The sequence below is a fragment of the Corvus moneduloides genome, chromosome 3 (genome assembly GCF_009650955.1).
Source record: "Corvus moneduloides isolate bCorMon1 chromosome 3, bCorMon1.pri, whole genome shotgun sequence".
Classification (NCBI taxonomy): Eukaryota; Metazoa; Chordata; class Aves; order Passeriformes; family Corvidae; genus Corvus; species Corvus moneduloides.
In genome coordinates, this window is record NC_045478.1 from 39,114,361 (window position 1) to 39,131,822 (window position 17,462).

General features: G+C 43.8%; 2 protein-coding genes across 3 annotated transcripts; one reads left to right on the forward strand and one right to left on the reverse strand.

Moving 5' to 3' along the window:
• Positions 1-2,621: 2,621 nt before the first annotated feature.
• On the reverse strand, positions 2,622-5,802 carry BORCS6 (BLOC-1 related complex subunit 6). The gene is given in 5 exon segments (XM_032103874.1): positions 2,622-5,236; positions 5,238-5,361; positions 5,363-5,622; positions 5,624-5,689; positions 5,740-5,802. Coding segments are annotated over 5 exon segments (1,122 nt in total). The 3' UTR covers positions 2,622-4,627.
• On the forward strand, positions 5,616-7,849 carry PNRC1 (proline rich nuclear receptor coactivator 1). Of its 2 annotated transcripts, none has more exons than XM_032105039.1 (2): positions 5,616-6,181; positions 6,766-7,849. In XM_032105039.1, exons 1-2 carry the CDS (start codon positions 5,801-5,803, stop codon positions 7,204-7,206), a joined length of 822 nt encoding a protein of 273 aa, XP_031960930.1. In that variant the 5' UTR covers positions 5,616-5,800; the 3' UTR covers positions 7,207-7,849. The 2 variants fall into 2 exon arrangements, with proteins under 2 accessions (XP_031960930.1, XP_031960929.1); XM_032105038.1 differs by having other exon boundaries at positions 5,619-6,247.
• The last annotated feature ends 9,613 nt before the right edge of the window (positions 7,850-17,462 follow it).

Here is a 17,462-nt window from a genome sequence, read left to right on the forward strand (position 1 = left end):
TTTTCTGTTCTCCCACTTAATGAGTGCTGCTGCATCCTGGCCAATGCATGTGATAGTCCAACCCTGCTAAGCAAACAATAGCTGCCAGTTGTGCAAATGTTGCACAAGATGAGACTGCCCCATCTCCAACCCTATCAATATTATAATAAAAACGTAGTATTTTCTTTAAACGCACGTTCTCTTTAAGTCTCATCAGGACTCAACGCTACTGCATGAGTAATCTCAAGAATGTTATCCTTGACAGCCAATAACTATTACTTTTTTTGAAACTGCCAACCTATTCACATTCTCTCAGACTTGGGAGGAGGATCAATTAAGAGTCTTTGGGTGAAGAGGTTATGAGTCTTTTGTTTGTTGTATGGCTTCTAATGTGTATAAATAGAAGAAAGGAACCAGAACTGCAAGAAGGTTTCAAATTTTGATTCTTTATCATATTTCCTGTTATAAGAGTAATGTTACTGCTGTCGCAACAGGGGGCACAAGGATCTTGACTGCTAAGGTGGAAGCTCAGGGCTCAAGTCCATTGATCACATCTCTAATTTTGGAGCTTCAAACAACAGAGAGCAACAATGACAAAAGCTTTCCCGAGGCACCAAGCTGAAGGGGCAAACGGGAAATTCAGTCGCGTTTCAATTCCTGCATCTGATGCAATTACTGCATTAAGCTTTCTAAAAGAGAAGTGTCATGAATTTTCCCTGTGTGCTCTTACATGCATTGCAGAAGGTTCCAGGATGGGGAGCAGGTGGGGACAATGCCAGAAGTACAGACAATGCTCACAGAAATGTACTAACTGGACTAATTTATAATTTTTATAGGAATGTTCTTTTCTCAAAGTAATTTTCGGGCAATAAAAGCAGGTTGTGACAGCATCGTAAACATGATCTGCTGTTCTTTAAAAGTTGTTTTTTTCATGAGTACACACTAGAGTTGATCAGGACAAGGTAGCATGGCATCTGACAGCCAGAACCTGTCTTATGCTGGATGACACCTATCCCAAGAGGTATCTGTCTTAACACACTTTTCAGTTTTGGCTAACACAGTTTGCTAGAAGAATTGATCTTACTCCTCTGGAGAGCTGTTGATAATTTGGAAGCTTTGCAATTTTTTGTCTTCTGGTAGTACAACCATGCTGTTTGAAACCATTTCAAAATAGTTGCATCTGTAATGCTAAGAGGTTTGCTCTTGGATTCAACTCATATGCTGCTCCTCACATTCACGGCAGTAAGTACCACCAAAAAGCTGCATATTGCACCCAAAAATCTTGTGTATTTTAGATACAAGACACACATAAAGTTGATGTATTTACTTATTGAACATTTGATGCAGTTAAGCAACACTGGAAAAAAGTCTTAAAGGTGAAATGTCAGTGAAGTTCATTCTTGCTTTGTGTTACCAGGTTTTTTCTCAGCTGTAGTAAGGTTTTATCCGGTAAAGCTTCTTTAAATAGCACAGATATGGAACTGGATCAGAGTCAGGGAATATAAAACCTTACAAAGGGAAGACTAAAAAATGTACTGAATGAAGCAGAACCAACCATAATTTCATCAGAAAAAGGATTTCCACAGTCAGATCTTACACTCTAAAAAGAACATTATCAGACTAAGCTAATTCCTAATGGAGTCACTGGTGGTTCTCAGAGCAGAGAACATTATTCCTAGTCCACAGCTAATTCTGCATCTGGCTTTGCTTAGCGCTACGCACATCATTATATTTTGTTAATTTTCTTCCCTGACCTTGCCCTTCTTGTTACAATGAAAGTTCACTTGGCAGCTAAGGAAAACAACCAATTTTAAAACTGAATGACTAAGCAAGAAAATATATGAAAGCTATTCGAAGGTCTTGGAAAACCCAAATGTGGTTTTACACTGCTCATCCACAGATTAAGCAAAAAAGTCTAAAAGAACCTGAAAGTTTTCACTCTCAACACCTAAAAGCTGGAAAGTGCTAAAATTAACACAGAATATGCAGAAGAAAGCCTGAACTAGGATCAAAAGGGCAGTACAGTATGGCTGCAGAAGGACCAGCTTCACCAGAAGCTACAGAGCTGCACGTAGCTCACAGGCAGTTCACATGGGATTTCAAGGGCAGGGCTGGCACTGGAGCTCCGCTGACAAAGACGCTGGCAAGCATCACTATTCCTGCAGCAATGGAGGGCAGCATGGACAGCAGGGCTGGAAACCACAGCAGCCATGTGGTTACAAAGTGGTATCGATTGTGGGGGCACAGCACAGGCTGACATCATTTCAGCTGTGCCTGCCCCAGGGATGGCAAACGTACAGGGCAGACACCAGGGAACAGGAGCCACTTCAACAAGTTCAGTTAAATCTGCCCTTCAAAAAAGCTGATGTGTTCAGAAAAATATTAAAAAACCAAACCCAAACAGCATAATTACTGCTTTCTTCATGCTTGCAATTCAGTAGTCAGTCATTCCTTTTTCATCACATGAATGACATCACTGTCAGAAATTATTGCCTGAGGACCTAGACTGAAACCAGGTCTGCAATCACATTAAAAGGTCTTTGTGCAGATGCAGGAGCAGAATCTAAATTAGCTTTCAAATTATTTTCCCAAATAAGAAACATAGTAAGTGAAACACTTCAACAACAACTAATCACTAACAGTTAAAAACATAAAAGTAGTAACTTTATTCTACAGACTTGACAATTTTAGTAGGGAATTAGCATTGAATGAAGATGACTGCAAATGAAACACTATCAAAATCAAAAGTGTACTGAAACACTTTAAAGGCTTCACCTTAACTTGTGAGAGTGAAGAGCAGCTGTACATATGTGGCTACACAAATAAGCTTGCAGGTCTTTCCTGTACATTTCAACAGTACTCACAAATTGCGCAAGATCAACCTTTGGTGTTCACTCTTGGCATTAACCAAACACACTTAGCAAAACTACTGCATTTGCATAATAGACAAGTTCAAACTTTCCCAGGAGTAACAAAACTATTAAAAGTACAGCTGTTGCTGTGGTGTTAAGGAATCTTTAGTGTCTTCTAGGCCCATGGGATGCAGCAGCAGTTAAATTCTTTTTTTCTCCCTTAAGTTCTGTTAGGCCTCTGGTCCCCTTCTGGAGCCACAGCTACTCCCCAGCAGACAGTACCAGAGAGCCCTACTGTGGCACAGCCCACTTCCAGACTTCTCCTGTTGCTATGGCTACAAGGCCACACATGAAATACACCCCTATGCTGAGGGAAAGACATGGCTGTGCCGAGGGGTTCAAAACAGGCCAGAGACTGGCATCATGCAAACCAGAGTGGCATTAACATGAATTATTTTGTTACAATTCACTATTGTCTGCATGCAGAAGCACGGGGTATCACAGTGTCTATCCCTCACTCGGTGTTTTTAATGAGATTATGGTGGGGCAGCAGGTCTGCCCATCATGAACCTGTCTGCTCTTCAACCACAGGTACAGGACTTGAGCAGTATTTCCGGCTACCTTAATTCCAAGTTTTTTAGGAGCCACTGGTCACCAAAAGCACCATTACACTTACACAAGGTCACAGTGATCGTTTCTCTGCTGAATCTTGTTACAGGGACATTTGTGTCCTAAATGGATTGCTAAGAGCATCACCTAAGAGGCTTGTTGCATAGGAACCTTAGCGAGTAGAGAATTCAGCTACTCTCAGGTCTCAGAGGAAACACTCACTGATACAGCAAAATCATTTCTGCACAGTGATGCATATACAAAAGCTTCAAGTTATATAAATAAATTATTCCAAAGCAGTCATTTTATGTCAGTCATACACCCACGTAATGTCATCATGTATTCATATTCCTCATGTAATTAGGTATTTTCCCAAGTGGAAAGAAAAAAAACCCCAACAACAAAAAAAGCAAACCACAAAATAACAGGATCATTTCACAGTGATGCCATTTAAACTTTTACACTGTGAAAACTGTAAAGATTGATAGAGGCAAAGCACATTTCATCTGAAGGCTTTTATTTAGAACTTTGCTTATGGATTTGTTCTTATCTGAATCTCAATTATATTCCATGGATTTTATATTCTTCTCGGAAAACAAGTGTCTTGGCTACAAGTATTAAATTTACTCTTATCTTAAAACTGTGTCCTGTAAGAAACAGCGGTGTTCTGCGAGTTTATCTGCTGAAACAGCATAGGTGGCAATTACTCTTCAGACACCAAATCAACTACAAATAAGCACATATGCCTGTAAGCATCAAGCAGGTACTCACAATAATTTTGAATTTGATTTTAAAAAAAAAATTAACAGCTATCTTTAATTAAGACTGATTAGTCTCTCTTAGCCCTCAATAAATAGAAAGCGTAAGGCATGTGGAATCCAAATTCTTTAATGGAGCTGAAGCTAAAAAGCACCATCTGCCATTTACCCCGCGGTTTTCAACCGGGACGTTTTCCTTCATGGGCCGCAAAAATTTCCCTTCCTCCAGATCAACACAGGCGATCTGGCCACTGATGCCGGCAGGTCACGCACGGGGGACAGCGAGCAAGGATGTGCAGATGAGAGCTGCGGACGCCGTGAGCGGTGGGGCCGCCGGAGAGAGAGCAGCAACCCCAAACCCCCGCTGCCGGCACGGGAGGGGCGGCGGCGAGGCCGCGGTTCTCCATCCAGCACCGGCAGCGGGAGCAGCTACTTGCAGAGCCCCTCCAGCCGCTCCAGCGTGCCTTTCATGTCACGGATGCGCTTTGCCAGGGCGGGCACGGGCTGCATGGCGCGGTCCAGCTCCTCGCAGCGCGCCACCAGTGCGTACATGGCGCGGATGCTGAGGTCGGCCGCCTCGCCCAGGCTCTCCACGCCGTCGCGGTAGGTCTGGATGCATCCGACGCTGAGCGCCGTCAGCGCCTGCAGCCCGCAGTGCACGTTCCGCAGCAGCTCGTCCACCTGCGCCGCCACCTGCCCGGCCAGGGCCACCACGTCCTGCAGCGCCCCGGGGTCGATGGCGGGTATGGAGGACCCGCCGCCCCCCGCCGGAGGCTCGCCCCGCGGGGCGCCGCTTAGCCGGATCCGCCGCTCCAGGTTGTTGGCTACGAACTGGGTGAGGCGCCCCTCGCGCAGCACCGTCCCCTCCAGTTCCAGGGCGCTCGCCAGCGTCGCCCGCCGCCCTTCCGGCAGCTGCCGCCCCGCCGCCGCCGGCCCTCCGCCGCCAGCCAGGCTGAGCGCCTCCAGGCTCCGCTCGTCCCGCCCCCGCCCCTCCGGCGGCGCGGCGGCCGAGCCAGGCTCCTCCATGGCGAACGACGCGTGCCCAGCCGCCGCCACCGCCCACCGGGGGACGCGCCGACGCCTGTTTACGTCTCCCGCGATTGGCTGCGGGGCGCGCGGGGCTGTGGCCTCGGCTGCCCGTGAGGATCCCGATTGGCCGGCGGAGCGCCGCCCGCCTGCCGCGCACTGCGAGCCCGTGACTCGCAGCCGGGGGCGTGCCCGCCCGGATGGGGCGGCCCCAGGGGAGGCGTGGCCCCGAGTGTTTGTGTCGCTTCCGATTGGCTGGAGCGGGGGCAGAGAGGCCGCCGCTCCGCCGCGATTGGTGGGTCGCAGCGGGGAGGGGCGGTGCTGGCGCCATCAGCGCACGGCGGTTGGCGCGGTGGCGGAAGTGGGCGGGTCGCGCCCGGGTAACAACACTGGGACGCCGCTGGCAGCTCCCCTCACTCCCCCGCCATGTTCTCCTAGCGGCTGCTGTGGTTGTGCTACCACTTCCTCAGCCCGTCACAAAGCCCGGGCAGACCCTCCCCAGCAACCCGACCTACTCGTCCCTGCCTGGGCTCGACCCCCTCTCCCCGGCACAATTCTGGGTACCCACGTTCCACCATGGTCACCACCACGGCGCCGCCGCCCTTCCTGGCTCGGATCTCGGCGGGCACCGAAGACCCACGGCGGCTGCCGCCCTCCGCCCTGCTCCAACGCCTCCGGCGCGGGGATAGCAACTGCGAGAACCAGCCCAGCTGCTGCCTGGCGGGCCCGGGGGGCAGCGCCCGCCCGGCGGTGAAGAGGGTGCGGCGGAGGAAGGGAAAGATCCGGCCCGGCCCCGCAGGGCTCCTGCCCAGCCGCTACCAGCAGTACCAGCAGCACCGCGCCGGGCTGGGGAGAAGGACCCCGCTGGGAACCGACCTGGTGACGGACGCCCCCCCGGAGGAGCCCCCCGCGCCTGCCCCCTCGAGACCCGCGCCCGGCAAACCCCTCAGGAAGGAGGTAAAGATGGGGCTGCGCTACTTCTCCTCACTTCTCTGTTCCTCCTCAGCCCTCTGCCGGTGCCCGGTGAGCCAGGCGACCGCTTTCCCATTCTCTCGGAGTGGTGGGGGGGCGGGGAACAGCGAGCGGGGCGCCCCCTCAGAGCGGTGAGGGGGGGCCCGGGGGGAGGGCGACAGAGTTTCCGTTACGCTCGGACGGGGCGGGGCGGGGCTGAGAGGTGAACCGCGGGCGGCGATTGGTTGCCCGGCGCCCACCAATGGGCGACCGGCGCTGCGCCCCAGCAACAAGCCGGATTTAGCCCTGCCGCTGGCTGCGCGCCAGCCCCGCCCCGCGCCCGCTGAAGGCGGGACGTGCGTGGCGTGCAGCGCCCCATGGCGGCCGGGGGGGTCCGCGCCCTCAGGCCGCCCGTGCCGGCCGAGTGGTGGAATGAGCCGTGAGATAAGCGAGGAATAGCGGGGAGAAGGCTTTTCGGTACTCCTCCGCGTGCCTGAGATGGCCCCCGGCGCCCCACCAAGTGTCGGGGTCGGTGAGCGAACGCAGAGGAGAGGGCTCGTGCTTGACGTGACTATTCTTTGTCTCCGCAGTTCTTAAAAAACAAGATGGGAAAGACAGAGAAGGCGGCCGTCCCCTACGGCCAGCCCGTTCACAGCTTACATCTGTGTGAACAACCAAAGATTAACAGGCAGAAGAGTAAGTGTAACACGCCAGTGACGAAGATCGCCTCGGCGAAAAAGATAGAGAACTTTTGGCAGGATTCTGTGTCGCCGGAAATAGTTCAGAAGCAGGAGAAAAAGCCACTTAAAAACACAGAGAACTTCAGAAATGCCAAGTCCAAGAAACCTATCACCCTAAATGAAGTGAGCCAAAAAGAAAATTACGCTGGGGCAAAGTTTAGTGACCCACCATCTCCCAGCGTCCTTCCAAAGCCTCCCAGCCACTGGGTGGGTGGCACAGCTGAACTATCTGACCAAAACAGGGAGTTGATGGCAGTCCATTTGAAAACTCTCCTAAAAGTTCAAGCGTAGTTTCCAAGATCTCTTGAGTAATTGGCAAAGAAAACTCCATCCAGGAAACTTAAACATGCCTTGTTGCAACAGAAATTGCAAAAGACTGTCAAGTCTTACCACATTTAAAAAAAAAATACTTGTATTATATTTTTTATGGTTGTGTAAATAGTGTACATCTTGTATTATGTGTATATTCTTGTTCATACTTTGAGAGGTACATTTTAGTTTTGTTATGAAAGGATGTATTTTGCACTGCCTGATTGGTAGATGTCTTGTATATAAAAAATGGACAATTTTACGTGTGTGCTTGACACGTGAAGACTTGACTTGCTTTGCACAAGGTAATGAAAATTTTGGAAGGAGACTACAGCTTTCTGATTAAGGTTCCAGATCAAATGTGAATGTTCTATTCATGCACTACTGACAATAGTTTTACATTCTGTCTCCCAATCAAGTATAAACATGGAATTTTCATACAAATGTGAAGTTTTGTCCTCTGCTCTGGAAACTATCTGGGATTCCTGTTCATCTGTTTGTTTTTAAAATTAACTGGAATTTGACTGAAATTCCAACCCACCAATTTGAGCACTGCTGATTTCTTTAAAGAAGTAAAAAAAAAAAAAAAAACCAAAAAAAATCCACAAAAAAAACAAACCAAAAACAGAAAAAAAAGAAGGAAAGAGCAGAGCTTTCTGCCAAAAATCCAATTGGTCACTAAAAAATTAAATAAAACAATTTGGCCTCCCCTTAAGCATGTCTCTGTTTTTCTTTGAGTGTGTGTCTGTTAATTCAAGTATGTGAATTTACATTGATTGCCTTTTAGTGCATTACTAGAAATACTTTGTCTTTTAACTGAATCAGGCAAAATTAAGAGATTAAATAGCTCACTAAGAATTCCTTGTGTTTAAAAAAAAGGTCACGTTTGTGATGAGTCGTTTTAGGTTTGTTGAAAATTGAGATTTCAAGCAAATTGGGCAGTAAGATATTCATATTGATGCGGAAATGCTCCTTAAATGTTTTCATAGTAAGTTGCTATTAAACTAGTTTACACTGAAAAGTAGCAATGGCAGAAAATGAATGGAGCAAGTTGAATTTTGTATTTTTCACCAGATTTGTCTCTTGCTCATAGTTACGCTGGAAAATACATTCCCCTGACTTAAAATTAAGGAGTTGTATTGTGGATTAGTCTGACAGGCATGTTGAGGAGGTAACAAATTTACAGTTACTTTCCTAATCTAGTGTTTAAATAAGATTGATAGACTAGGAAATGTGAAATTTACAGTATTCTCCAGTATCCTAGGAAGGGTACATGGGGAGAAACGCCTGTTGTCTCCAGCTGAGATGGCTCTGCAGTGTGAATGGTGTCCGCAGAGATACAGATTAAGCAGCGTTAGGTATGTTCACGCTGCATGGGCTGCAGCTTCTGTCCGGAGCATCACTTCATTCCATGCGGGGCAATTGGCAGGATTCATTAGTACAGTCCTGAAATGAGGTTGGTCAAAAGCTCAAAAACCAAGGCAGGACTTTTTGGCTTGCTTATAGACATCGGTTATGTAGTTGCAAAATTAGGCTATTTAACTATAGATGTTCTAAATTAAGAGTTGGTACAAAATTTTTGTTCACCCCAAAGAATTAGAGATTCACTGTCTTGCAAAAAAGACCATATTTGATGTACTTGAGGTCAATGTGTGGCTTCAACAACCCAGTTTCCTGCCTAATCTAAATACTCCATAACTTAGTGTCCCCATCTTCTCTTCTAAAAATGAACAAAGCTCCTGGTTTTTTGTTTGTGGGATTTTTTTTTAAATGAACAGTGTTAGGGCAAAGAAAAATTCCACTGGAATCTTGCCGAGGATGACTCAAAGGCACTCTTAAGTCCCAGTTTGCTATATTTGGTAAATGCTGTATTGATCAGCCGTTGTGCTTTTTTTTACCCCGTTTTTTGCTTTTGCCTGAGTGTCACCCGAGTGCAAAGCAAAATGCTTTAACAATTGCCCATAGCTTTAGGCAGTGGTTAATTTTGTCGGGTCACCGTGAATCTTGCTAACTAGCTTGACAAGAGGGAGTTTCCATCAGCCCTGTGGGTGGGTTGGCATTATTTAGAAGGAGGTGCCCTTTTTCCCCATGATTATTCTCTCATTAAATGTCACACACCTCTTTGTTCCTGCCCTGATTTGCCAAGACATCTCTCAGGGTTAAAGAACTCATTAAATGTTAATTGCCAATAGTTCTCATCTCCTCAGTTAATTCTTTCCAAGCTGGTGGTTGAGAGTTGGGAAGTGTTGAAAACTTAAAACCTGCCATACCTTGTTGGACCATAAAGGGTAAGGTGACAATCTGGTCTTCCTAAATGATAGGTAAAAACCCAAAGCTTATTTAGAACACGTCTGTTTCAATGATCTGGCAGAAGTGTTGGGGCACTTCATGTTTCTGTCTTCCTGAGATCTTTGGGCTGAGCCCCTTCCTGCACAATGGACTGGTTTGTGTATTAGGCCTAAGTGCAATGTGCACTTCAACATGACCACCTGAAAATCAGAATGGTAATTTTTTAGGACCATATTCTGCACTTCATTTGTCACTTTCCTGCTTTTTTTCCTTTATGTTTCTACAATATCATCTTATGGGGATTTTTACTCTCAAGATTTCCTTCACTTTGACATATTCTTTATCCAAGTTCCCTGAAGAGGAGCCATTGTATTACATGAACATAGTCTTTTTTGAGTTCAGAGCCAGCAAAACATTAGTATCATCTTTGGAGGACTTGTTTGCAATGTAATATAAAGACTTAGGAAGTGAACAGCCTTTAAGGAAGAAAATGAACAAAATTAGTGGATGTGTTATCAGCTAGTCATGTGTCTGCTGTACAGAAATTAAATAAGTTGCTTACTAAATCTTCTGAAGTCATTAAGGAAACTGACCGCTGACACTTCAGTTAGATAATGGAAATCCTTTCTATTTAAGTCTAGTGCAATGCTGTGCAGAACTGCAGGGGAATCAACTGAGAGTTAACTACCACTTTACTTTTAAACAGTTAAATGTTACGTATTCATGGTCCTGAAAAAATAGCTCTCATGGAGGACAGAAGTATCTGTTGTTGGGTTCTTGTGCATAGCTAAGTCTCAGCCCATTAGACAGCTTCATTAATAATGGCTGACTTGGTGCTCTACTGAAGCTAAAATGCTTCTCCCTCCTAATGCAACAGGAGCTAGAAATCCTGTGTGCATTTGAACACTATTTCACCAGGATCTCCTCAGAGATTTTGCTGAATTCTACTGAATTCTTAAGCAATCTGCATATGACACTGTAAATTTAATTTTATTTCATCTGATTAATATTTCATCCAAGGCGTGTCATTTTAAGCAGTACTTTAATTATTTTCAGATTATATTTTTTTAAGCTTTTGCATTATAGAACATTTGATAATCATCACACTTGAGGATTTTCTTCTTTTTCAACCAGTTTTGAAATCAAGTATTAGATTAGATTATATGAAGCCTGAAGATTGTAGATTATGTGTCATTGTAATTTTGAAATTAAGTTTACCTTTATTTTCTACATAGAGTCATAGAATCATAGACTGGCTTGGGCTGGAAGGAGCCTTAAAGATCATCAAGTTCCAGCCCCCTGCCATGGACAGGGACACTCCTCTAGACCAGGTTGCTCAAGGCCCCATCCAATCTGGCCTGGAACACCTCCAGGGATGGGGCATCCCCAGCTTCTCCTGGGTAATCTGTTCCAGTGTCTCACCACACTTACAGCAAAGAACTTTATCCTAATACCTAATCTAAACCTACTCTTTCAGTTTGAAGCCACTTCCCCTTGTCCTGTTCCTACATGGTCTTATAAAAAGTCCCACTTCATCTTTCTTGTAGGTTCCCTTCATGTTCTGGAAGGAAAGTTATGACACTTCCATTATGCAGTTAAGCACATTCCTTATTTTCTTCTACAACTTCTTGTGCTCTTTGAGTTTTGATTTTACAATGTGTTCTTTAAATATTTTTTTTTCATATTATGTGCTTGACTGAACTTCTTAAGGGGATTTATTTTCTGTTGTAATTTCTAAGAGGTTTTTCTGTTAGGAATGGGCTGTGATGTAAGAGGTACAATTGTAAAATGTAAACATTTATTGTGAAAAACTGATGCTACCTTGTTGAACAGGAACCACAGTGTTAAATATTTTTGATAGCAAGAGATAAATATTTAGTTGCTGTTTCCCTAGAAAAGATTGATGAATGTTATATCCATCAATTAAGGAGAAATACATTATCCAATAAAAGGACCTAACTGCTGAAGTTGAGCAGTAGAATGTTATCAGCAATTTTGAGGCTGTGAACTTTCTGGCTTGCTTTGAGAGTGTAGGAGAATGTTATCAGAGCTAAGACAGCAAGGTCAAGAATTCAGCTGAATTTGAAAGAGTTTCCTGAGGAATTAATTTGCACAACAAACATGTCCTAGCAGAGTCTCCCCCTGTGTTGAAGTCAGCATTCCTCTCTAACTTTTTTTCCCATGAGGTAATAAAATCTCATTTGTTCAACTCCCAGAAAGCAGGCCTTTAGATTTTGAAAAGGCCTGGCTCTCTTGGAAGGCTGCATTGGTACTTTTACTTAACCTTAGCCTAAGTGACATTACTACAAGTGTGTGGCAGATGCATCATTTAGTCTGAGTGGTTCATAAACCCTTGTCTTCAGTTTGAAGACTACGCTAGTTATGCATCCTTATGGCGTAGGTTGCCAGTGGTGAGTAAACTGGTGTGATTTCCCTAAATTATACCTGAAAGAGGAAGTGTTTGGGGATCAAGGTCTTTCTTGTAGTTACACAGTCAGACTTTGCTGACGCTTTAGTTGTAGTTCAGTAAGTGGCTGTATGTATTTCAAGAAGTGAAAATCATCATGGCCTTTGTGCCATTCTTAAGGTCATAAAGCAAAAGGTTTTGAGGAGATTGCTGTTTATATTAAGGATGTCATTTGCTCCTTTAATGAAGCAGTATACTTTCATCAGGTAGGCCTTTGAACCCTTTAATTTGCCAAAGTCCTTATAAGTGGTGATGGCAATGGCAATCAAAATAAAATTTACTTTGTTTTTCATTTCCTGAAACAAGACCTAGAGCTATATTTAATAAAGGGCTTAATATAGAGAGGCTTTTCTATAGTTTCTCTCATCACCTGATTCTTGTGTTCTTTACTGCCTGGTCACATAGCTGCACGAGAAAGAATAAGGTGTGCCCTTACTTAAAACTATGTATAATTTGAGATCTGTAATTTGCTTTTATGTGTATATACCATGAAGTTTTTCTAAGTTTCATTCCTAGCATCAGGATATTCTGAAATTGCATGTTATCATATTTAGAATAGCAATAGGTCATTGTAGGAATTAATGGAGTAATAAATTGATAGACCTTGTCCAAATTTTAGACATTCTTTGTATGCAAGTATTAAAAAAGGGATCATATATTTTTGTGCCCCTTCTCCTGTGTACTAGGAGTGAAAAGGAAAATGGTGAGACAGGTAGAAAAAAAATACCCTGAAAAACAAGGTCAACTAAGAGATGAGAGAAGCAGTGTAGATATCACCATTGTTTAATGTTGGAAGGAAAGATACTGCAAGAAAAAAATCATCTCCCAATGTAGCTGATATTACTGCAAATTTAAGGAATTTTAAGGAATTTTAATGACTAGATGAAACTCAATTTGCTTCCACTCCTTGACTGGGACTAATATGAGGTGACAGATGTTGCAACTGACTTTTTCTTTGACTGGTCAGTACCTACTGTTCATTACTAGAAATTGTACCTTGGTACAGCATTCTCAATGGCTAGCAGTGCTTCAAGTGTCACAAAATGCTGCATGAGTGCCTACTGCTCTCAGGTTTTCATGGTCTTGTAGAAGTAGCCAGATAAAGTATGTACATTACAGTATGTTAGAGGCCTTCATGTTTTACAGCTGGGAAAACAGGCATGCAGAAGGGAACTTGCTGGCTTGAGATCCCTCAGCTGGCTGTTCATTCACCCAGAAAGTGAACCACAGTGTCTGGAGGTCCAGCCAGGTTTTGCCTTTGGCAGTTCACATGGTTGCTGTGTGTGTGGTCTGCAAGTCTTCCTTGTCTCACTGTGTAGTGTGTAAAATGCAATTAATACAAGGTTGTGCTTAGAAATGTTTGTAGTTTGATAGGACTGGTGAGATAAATCAGGATGCACCTAGGTTTTGTGTTGTATACAGTTTTATTACACAATAGTTTTAGTAATTTGCACATGAAAGATGACACACTTTTCTCCACCGTTTTTTTTTGGACCCTTTGGTAGAATATATAATCTATACACACCACTGTCCTCTCCCCATGACCAGCTGTGGGAAGGCTGATGATAAGTCAACAATGAGTTTCTGCTCATTAGCTGCTGCTCTCTGCTGCTGTACAAACATGCTGCAGCCAGCAGCTGGCTGAGAGGGCCATGGACATGCACAGTATCCTCATAGCTCCTTGACTTTATGTTTGCTTTATCTTTAGCCTTTCATTAGATCCTGGAAGAAAGAGAGAGGCCCAGTCTACCCCAAGAGAGAGGATCTTCCTCCAGGGGGACAGGACGTGCAATTTTCGAGTGATCAGCAGCCAGTCCTTCGTAACACCTCAAGCCTTCCCATCACCTTCCCCAACTGTTTTCTTTACTTTTTGCTGCAGCTGTATCTTTTTTCTTGTATTTCCTCCTAAATACATTTAATTGTTCTCGGTTTCCCTCACTTCCAGGCAAATGTTCATACATGTAGGTTTTTTCACCTGAAAAATCAATTTGAGTGTGCCACATTTATTCTGTTGTGTTCAGGGTACAATTCCTCCAAGACAGTATGTATTTTTTCCTAGAGGACAGTTAGATTTTTACAAGAGGCAATAATCCCCTTGAGATTTCTCCTGTCAACCTGATATGAATTGACCTGTCAAGCCTTGCTAACCATAACATACCTCACTTGATATCCTGGAGGACTAGAAACAACTGATGTACTGGTCCACACAGATACCATAGAATTAATCTGTCAAACACAACTCAAAACCCCAAACAATTAGAGCTTAAGAATTTTTTCCTCAGAGATCAGGAAGTCTGAGAGGTCTGACCTGGACTGGTCACTGGCAGGAGGACACGGCAGGAAGATGAATATGCAGTCTGCAGCCCTGACACTCATGAACCACGGCTTTTTATCTAATTTTCTAGGCTGAGTCTGCTGTTTGAGAGCCTGTCACATGTACAGCCTGCTTGCTCCACGTGTCCAAAATTCCTTAGCCTCCTGCTTGTAGGACGGTGGCTGTATGAGTGCTCAGTGGTAGTTCTGTGGTTAGCCAAACATTTCTGACCTGGCTGTGTTGTAGGCAATTTAAGGTAAGAGTTTACACTGCTCCTTTGAGTTTTCTTTCATTTTGGTCAAGGGTAGTCTTTCAAACTTATAACCATTGAGACTGAATTGAACAGCAGCCATGTGACTTCTTGATGCATGTAAGTTAACTTTAATAGAAACTGGTTAACACAGGTGCCATTACATTGTCCACATGGATAACTCTGATCCACTAACTATGCCTGTGCAGAACGGAACTCCTACTTTCGAGACTTTTCATTTTCACTCTTTATTTCTCAGTTATGAATTTTTTTTTTTTTAATTTTTCTGACTACAGTGCTGTTGGGAATAAATGCTGAAGCTCTGGAGAGGCACTGCTGGGTACACAAGAATGAACAAGCAACATACACATTGAAATTTCTGTCTTTAGGAAGTGTTGGGGTAAAAGGAGGGGTCAGGTCAGGACCCCCAACTCTGGTGAGCCCCCATCTGGATCACAGTCACCGGCCTCAGTAATGTTGTGAAATGTGCCAGCTTTGATGGCAATATCAGTGTATTTCAGAGTGTTTAAAGAAGGCAGCCTTCAAAAAAAGCCCCATGTTTTCCAGTTTTCTCTTCACAGTCCCAGAAGTAGCACCCAGTGAGAGGGCAGCCCCCATCCCTAAATAGCCTTGAGATGAAACAGAAACTTGTGTACCAGCAACACAGCCTGATTTTATCCTCTCCCCTGTGGCAACACTGAAGAGTTAACATGTATTGCTGTTAATTAACTGATTATTTCCAGTCTTCCAAACTGCTTCATGTTTATATGATTTTTAACACAGACATGCCCTACTTTTCAAATACTATGGGAATACAATGTGAAGATGTGGGGGAAGGGTAAAAGTAATCATGATCAAGTCTTGGAGCCTTGATCCAAATGCCATCTTAGTCACAATTTTCTTAGGAAGGACTTAGCTTACTTCTAACACTGCTGAGATGGTTATGTGGGCGGTGCTCTCGGGACTGGGAAGGACATGCTTTCCCTCTGGGCTTCACTGAGATCTGAAGAAGGTGAAGGAGAGGGAAGCCGATACCTCATGATCAGAGGAAGGAGCTCTTTGCTGACATAGGAACCTTTCTCCATATTGTCTCCCTTAGCAACAGCCAGCCTCCCTGACCTCGCTTTCTAAGGACCTCTAGCATGCCTCCACCCTTCCTTAATTTCCTACTCCCAAGTCCTTTTCCTGACAGAAATATAAGGAAAGCTTTTTACCCACAAAGTAGCCACGAGCACATTCAGTAACTTTTTGGTTCATTTCCAGGGAGCATTGACACCACGTAGACACGGACATGAAGAGGAAAGAAAAGAATTAACAGACAAAAGGTTTAAAAACCACATTACTACTGATAGAAAAGATAAAACGCGCCATGTGCACATGCGATGCAAAAGAGCACTGGTACATTTGGTTCAACAGATGGAGTTACTGCCGCTGGTGTCTCTAAAGCAGATGCATATAGCTTTATGTGTGCTATGCTTAAGGTCCAAGTAAAGTGAGTAGTAGGGAAAACCCAGTGTCAAGGCGTCGTATGGCATAGGCTGAGTTCCCTCTAGTGGCATGCTCTGTCATTCCACAGGGTGGCCCTGAAAGGACCCATTTGGGGGACAGCAGCTCATCCCTCCTCATTAAAGCCTTGCCCAGAACCCATGCTTGTATTAGGCAGCTGGAGGGTGTAATCACTGAGTAATTCTTGGTGAGGGCCTAATTGCAAGTTAATTTTAAGTCAGTTATGTAAACAGATTAAATCAATCCTTCCCTGTATTTATTTTCATCACATACAGGCTCAACCACTCTTAAAAAATTCTCTATCTGCTTTACTCTGCTGCTTCATTGAGTTGATGTCCACTGCTAATATTTGCTGCTGCTAATACCTGCATTAGGCAGAGGCTTTGTGAGATCCCAGTGAGTCAGAATAATCTATGTGATGTCATCCAGGCAGTTTTGGAGAAGGTTTCTGCAGATGGAAAAACACAGCCAGCAGCAGCTCAATCTGTATTTATGGCTCAGTGTAATGTATTTATTTGTAGAAAACATCAGGCAGTAATTTATTAGGCAAAAATATTTTTGAATTATTGTTGTACTGGTGTGTCAGAACAATGAAAGAATAGCCACCAAAAAGGAATAGAAGAAGACAAACAAAAAAGTTAATGTTTTTGTTTTTCTTCAGCTCATGTTTTACCAAAAAGGCAGCTGGAGATTAGAACAAGTGGATTAGGCAGGAAACCTTCATTTGTAAAAGAAAACATCCAGTGCACTTTTGGCACTGTGTACAAAATACACTAAAAATAGTGTCTTTTGTAAAACACAAACTCCTGACATATTAATGACTGCATCCCTGGGGTTTTAAAAATGTAGAAAAATCATATTTCCTACTGCAAACTTATGAACTTTGGAGGAAATTTCAATAAATAAAACTGTATGTTGTTGCTCTCTATCCTGTGCTTTTATCACAGGATAAACAGTGTAGAATATGTCATAAATCAAGGGCCTAAAAGTTAGATACCTATGTCTAAGTCTGGCTTCAATTTAACAGTCAGCAAGCAAAAAGGGACATGTATATTTCTGGCAACTATTTTTACAGGTTTGGAGGAGATTATAAATAATTCTGTTTTTCAGAACTTCACTAGTTTATGCAGGCTAGTACATATTGTCAGTACTAACCTAGTCAGAGCATAGAAGAGATAGGTATCAAGTCATATATTTCCAAAGAAATCTCCTGTAAGCTCTTAGAGAGTAGTATAAAATAGGGTGCTTTTTCATCTCTCCTTCAGACTTTTTTTTTTAAATATTTGTAATTATTTTGGTTAATTATGGTATTAATAAATGTAAATAAATTACAATACTTTTTCGGCCCTGGTGGATTTTAACTTCAGTAGTATTTTTCAGCAATACATTTAGCAGACTAGATGCCCATTAAG

What these genes read in the sequence shown, in the direction of transcription:
- PNRC1 (XM_032105038.1), top strand. Translation starts at nt 5,801, where the DNA reads ATGGTCACCACCACGGCGCCGCCGCCCTTCCTGGCTCGGATCTCGGCG. An exon ending in CAGCCCTCTGCCGGTGCCCG is followed by an intron (nt 6,248 to 6,765) that starts GTGAGCCAGGCG and finishes TTGTCTCCGCAG; the next exon opens with TTCTTAAAAAACAAGATGGG.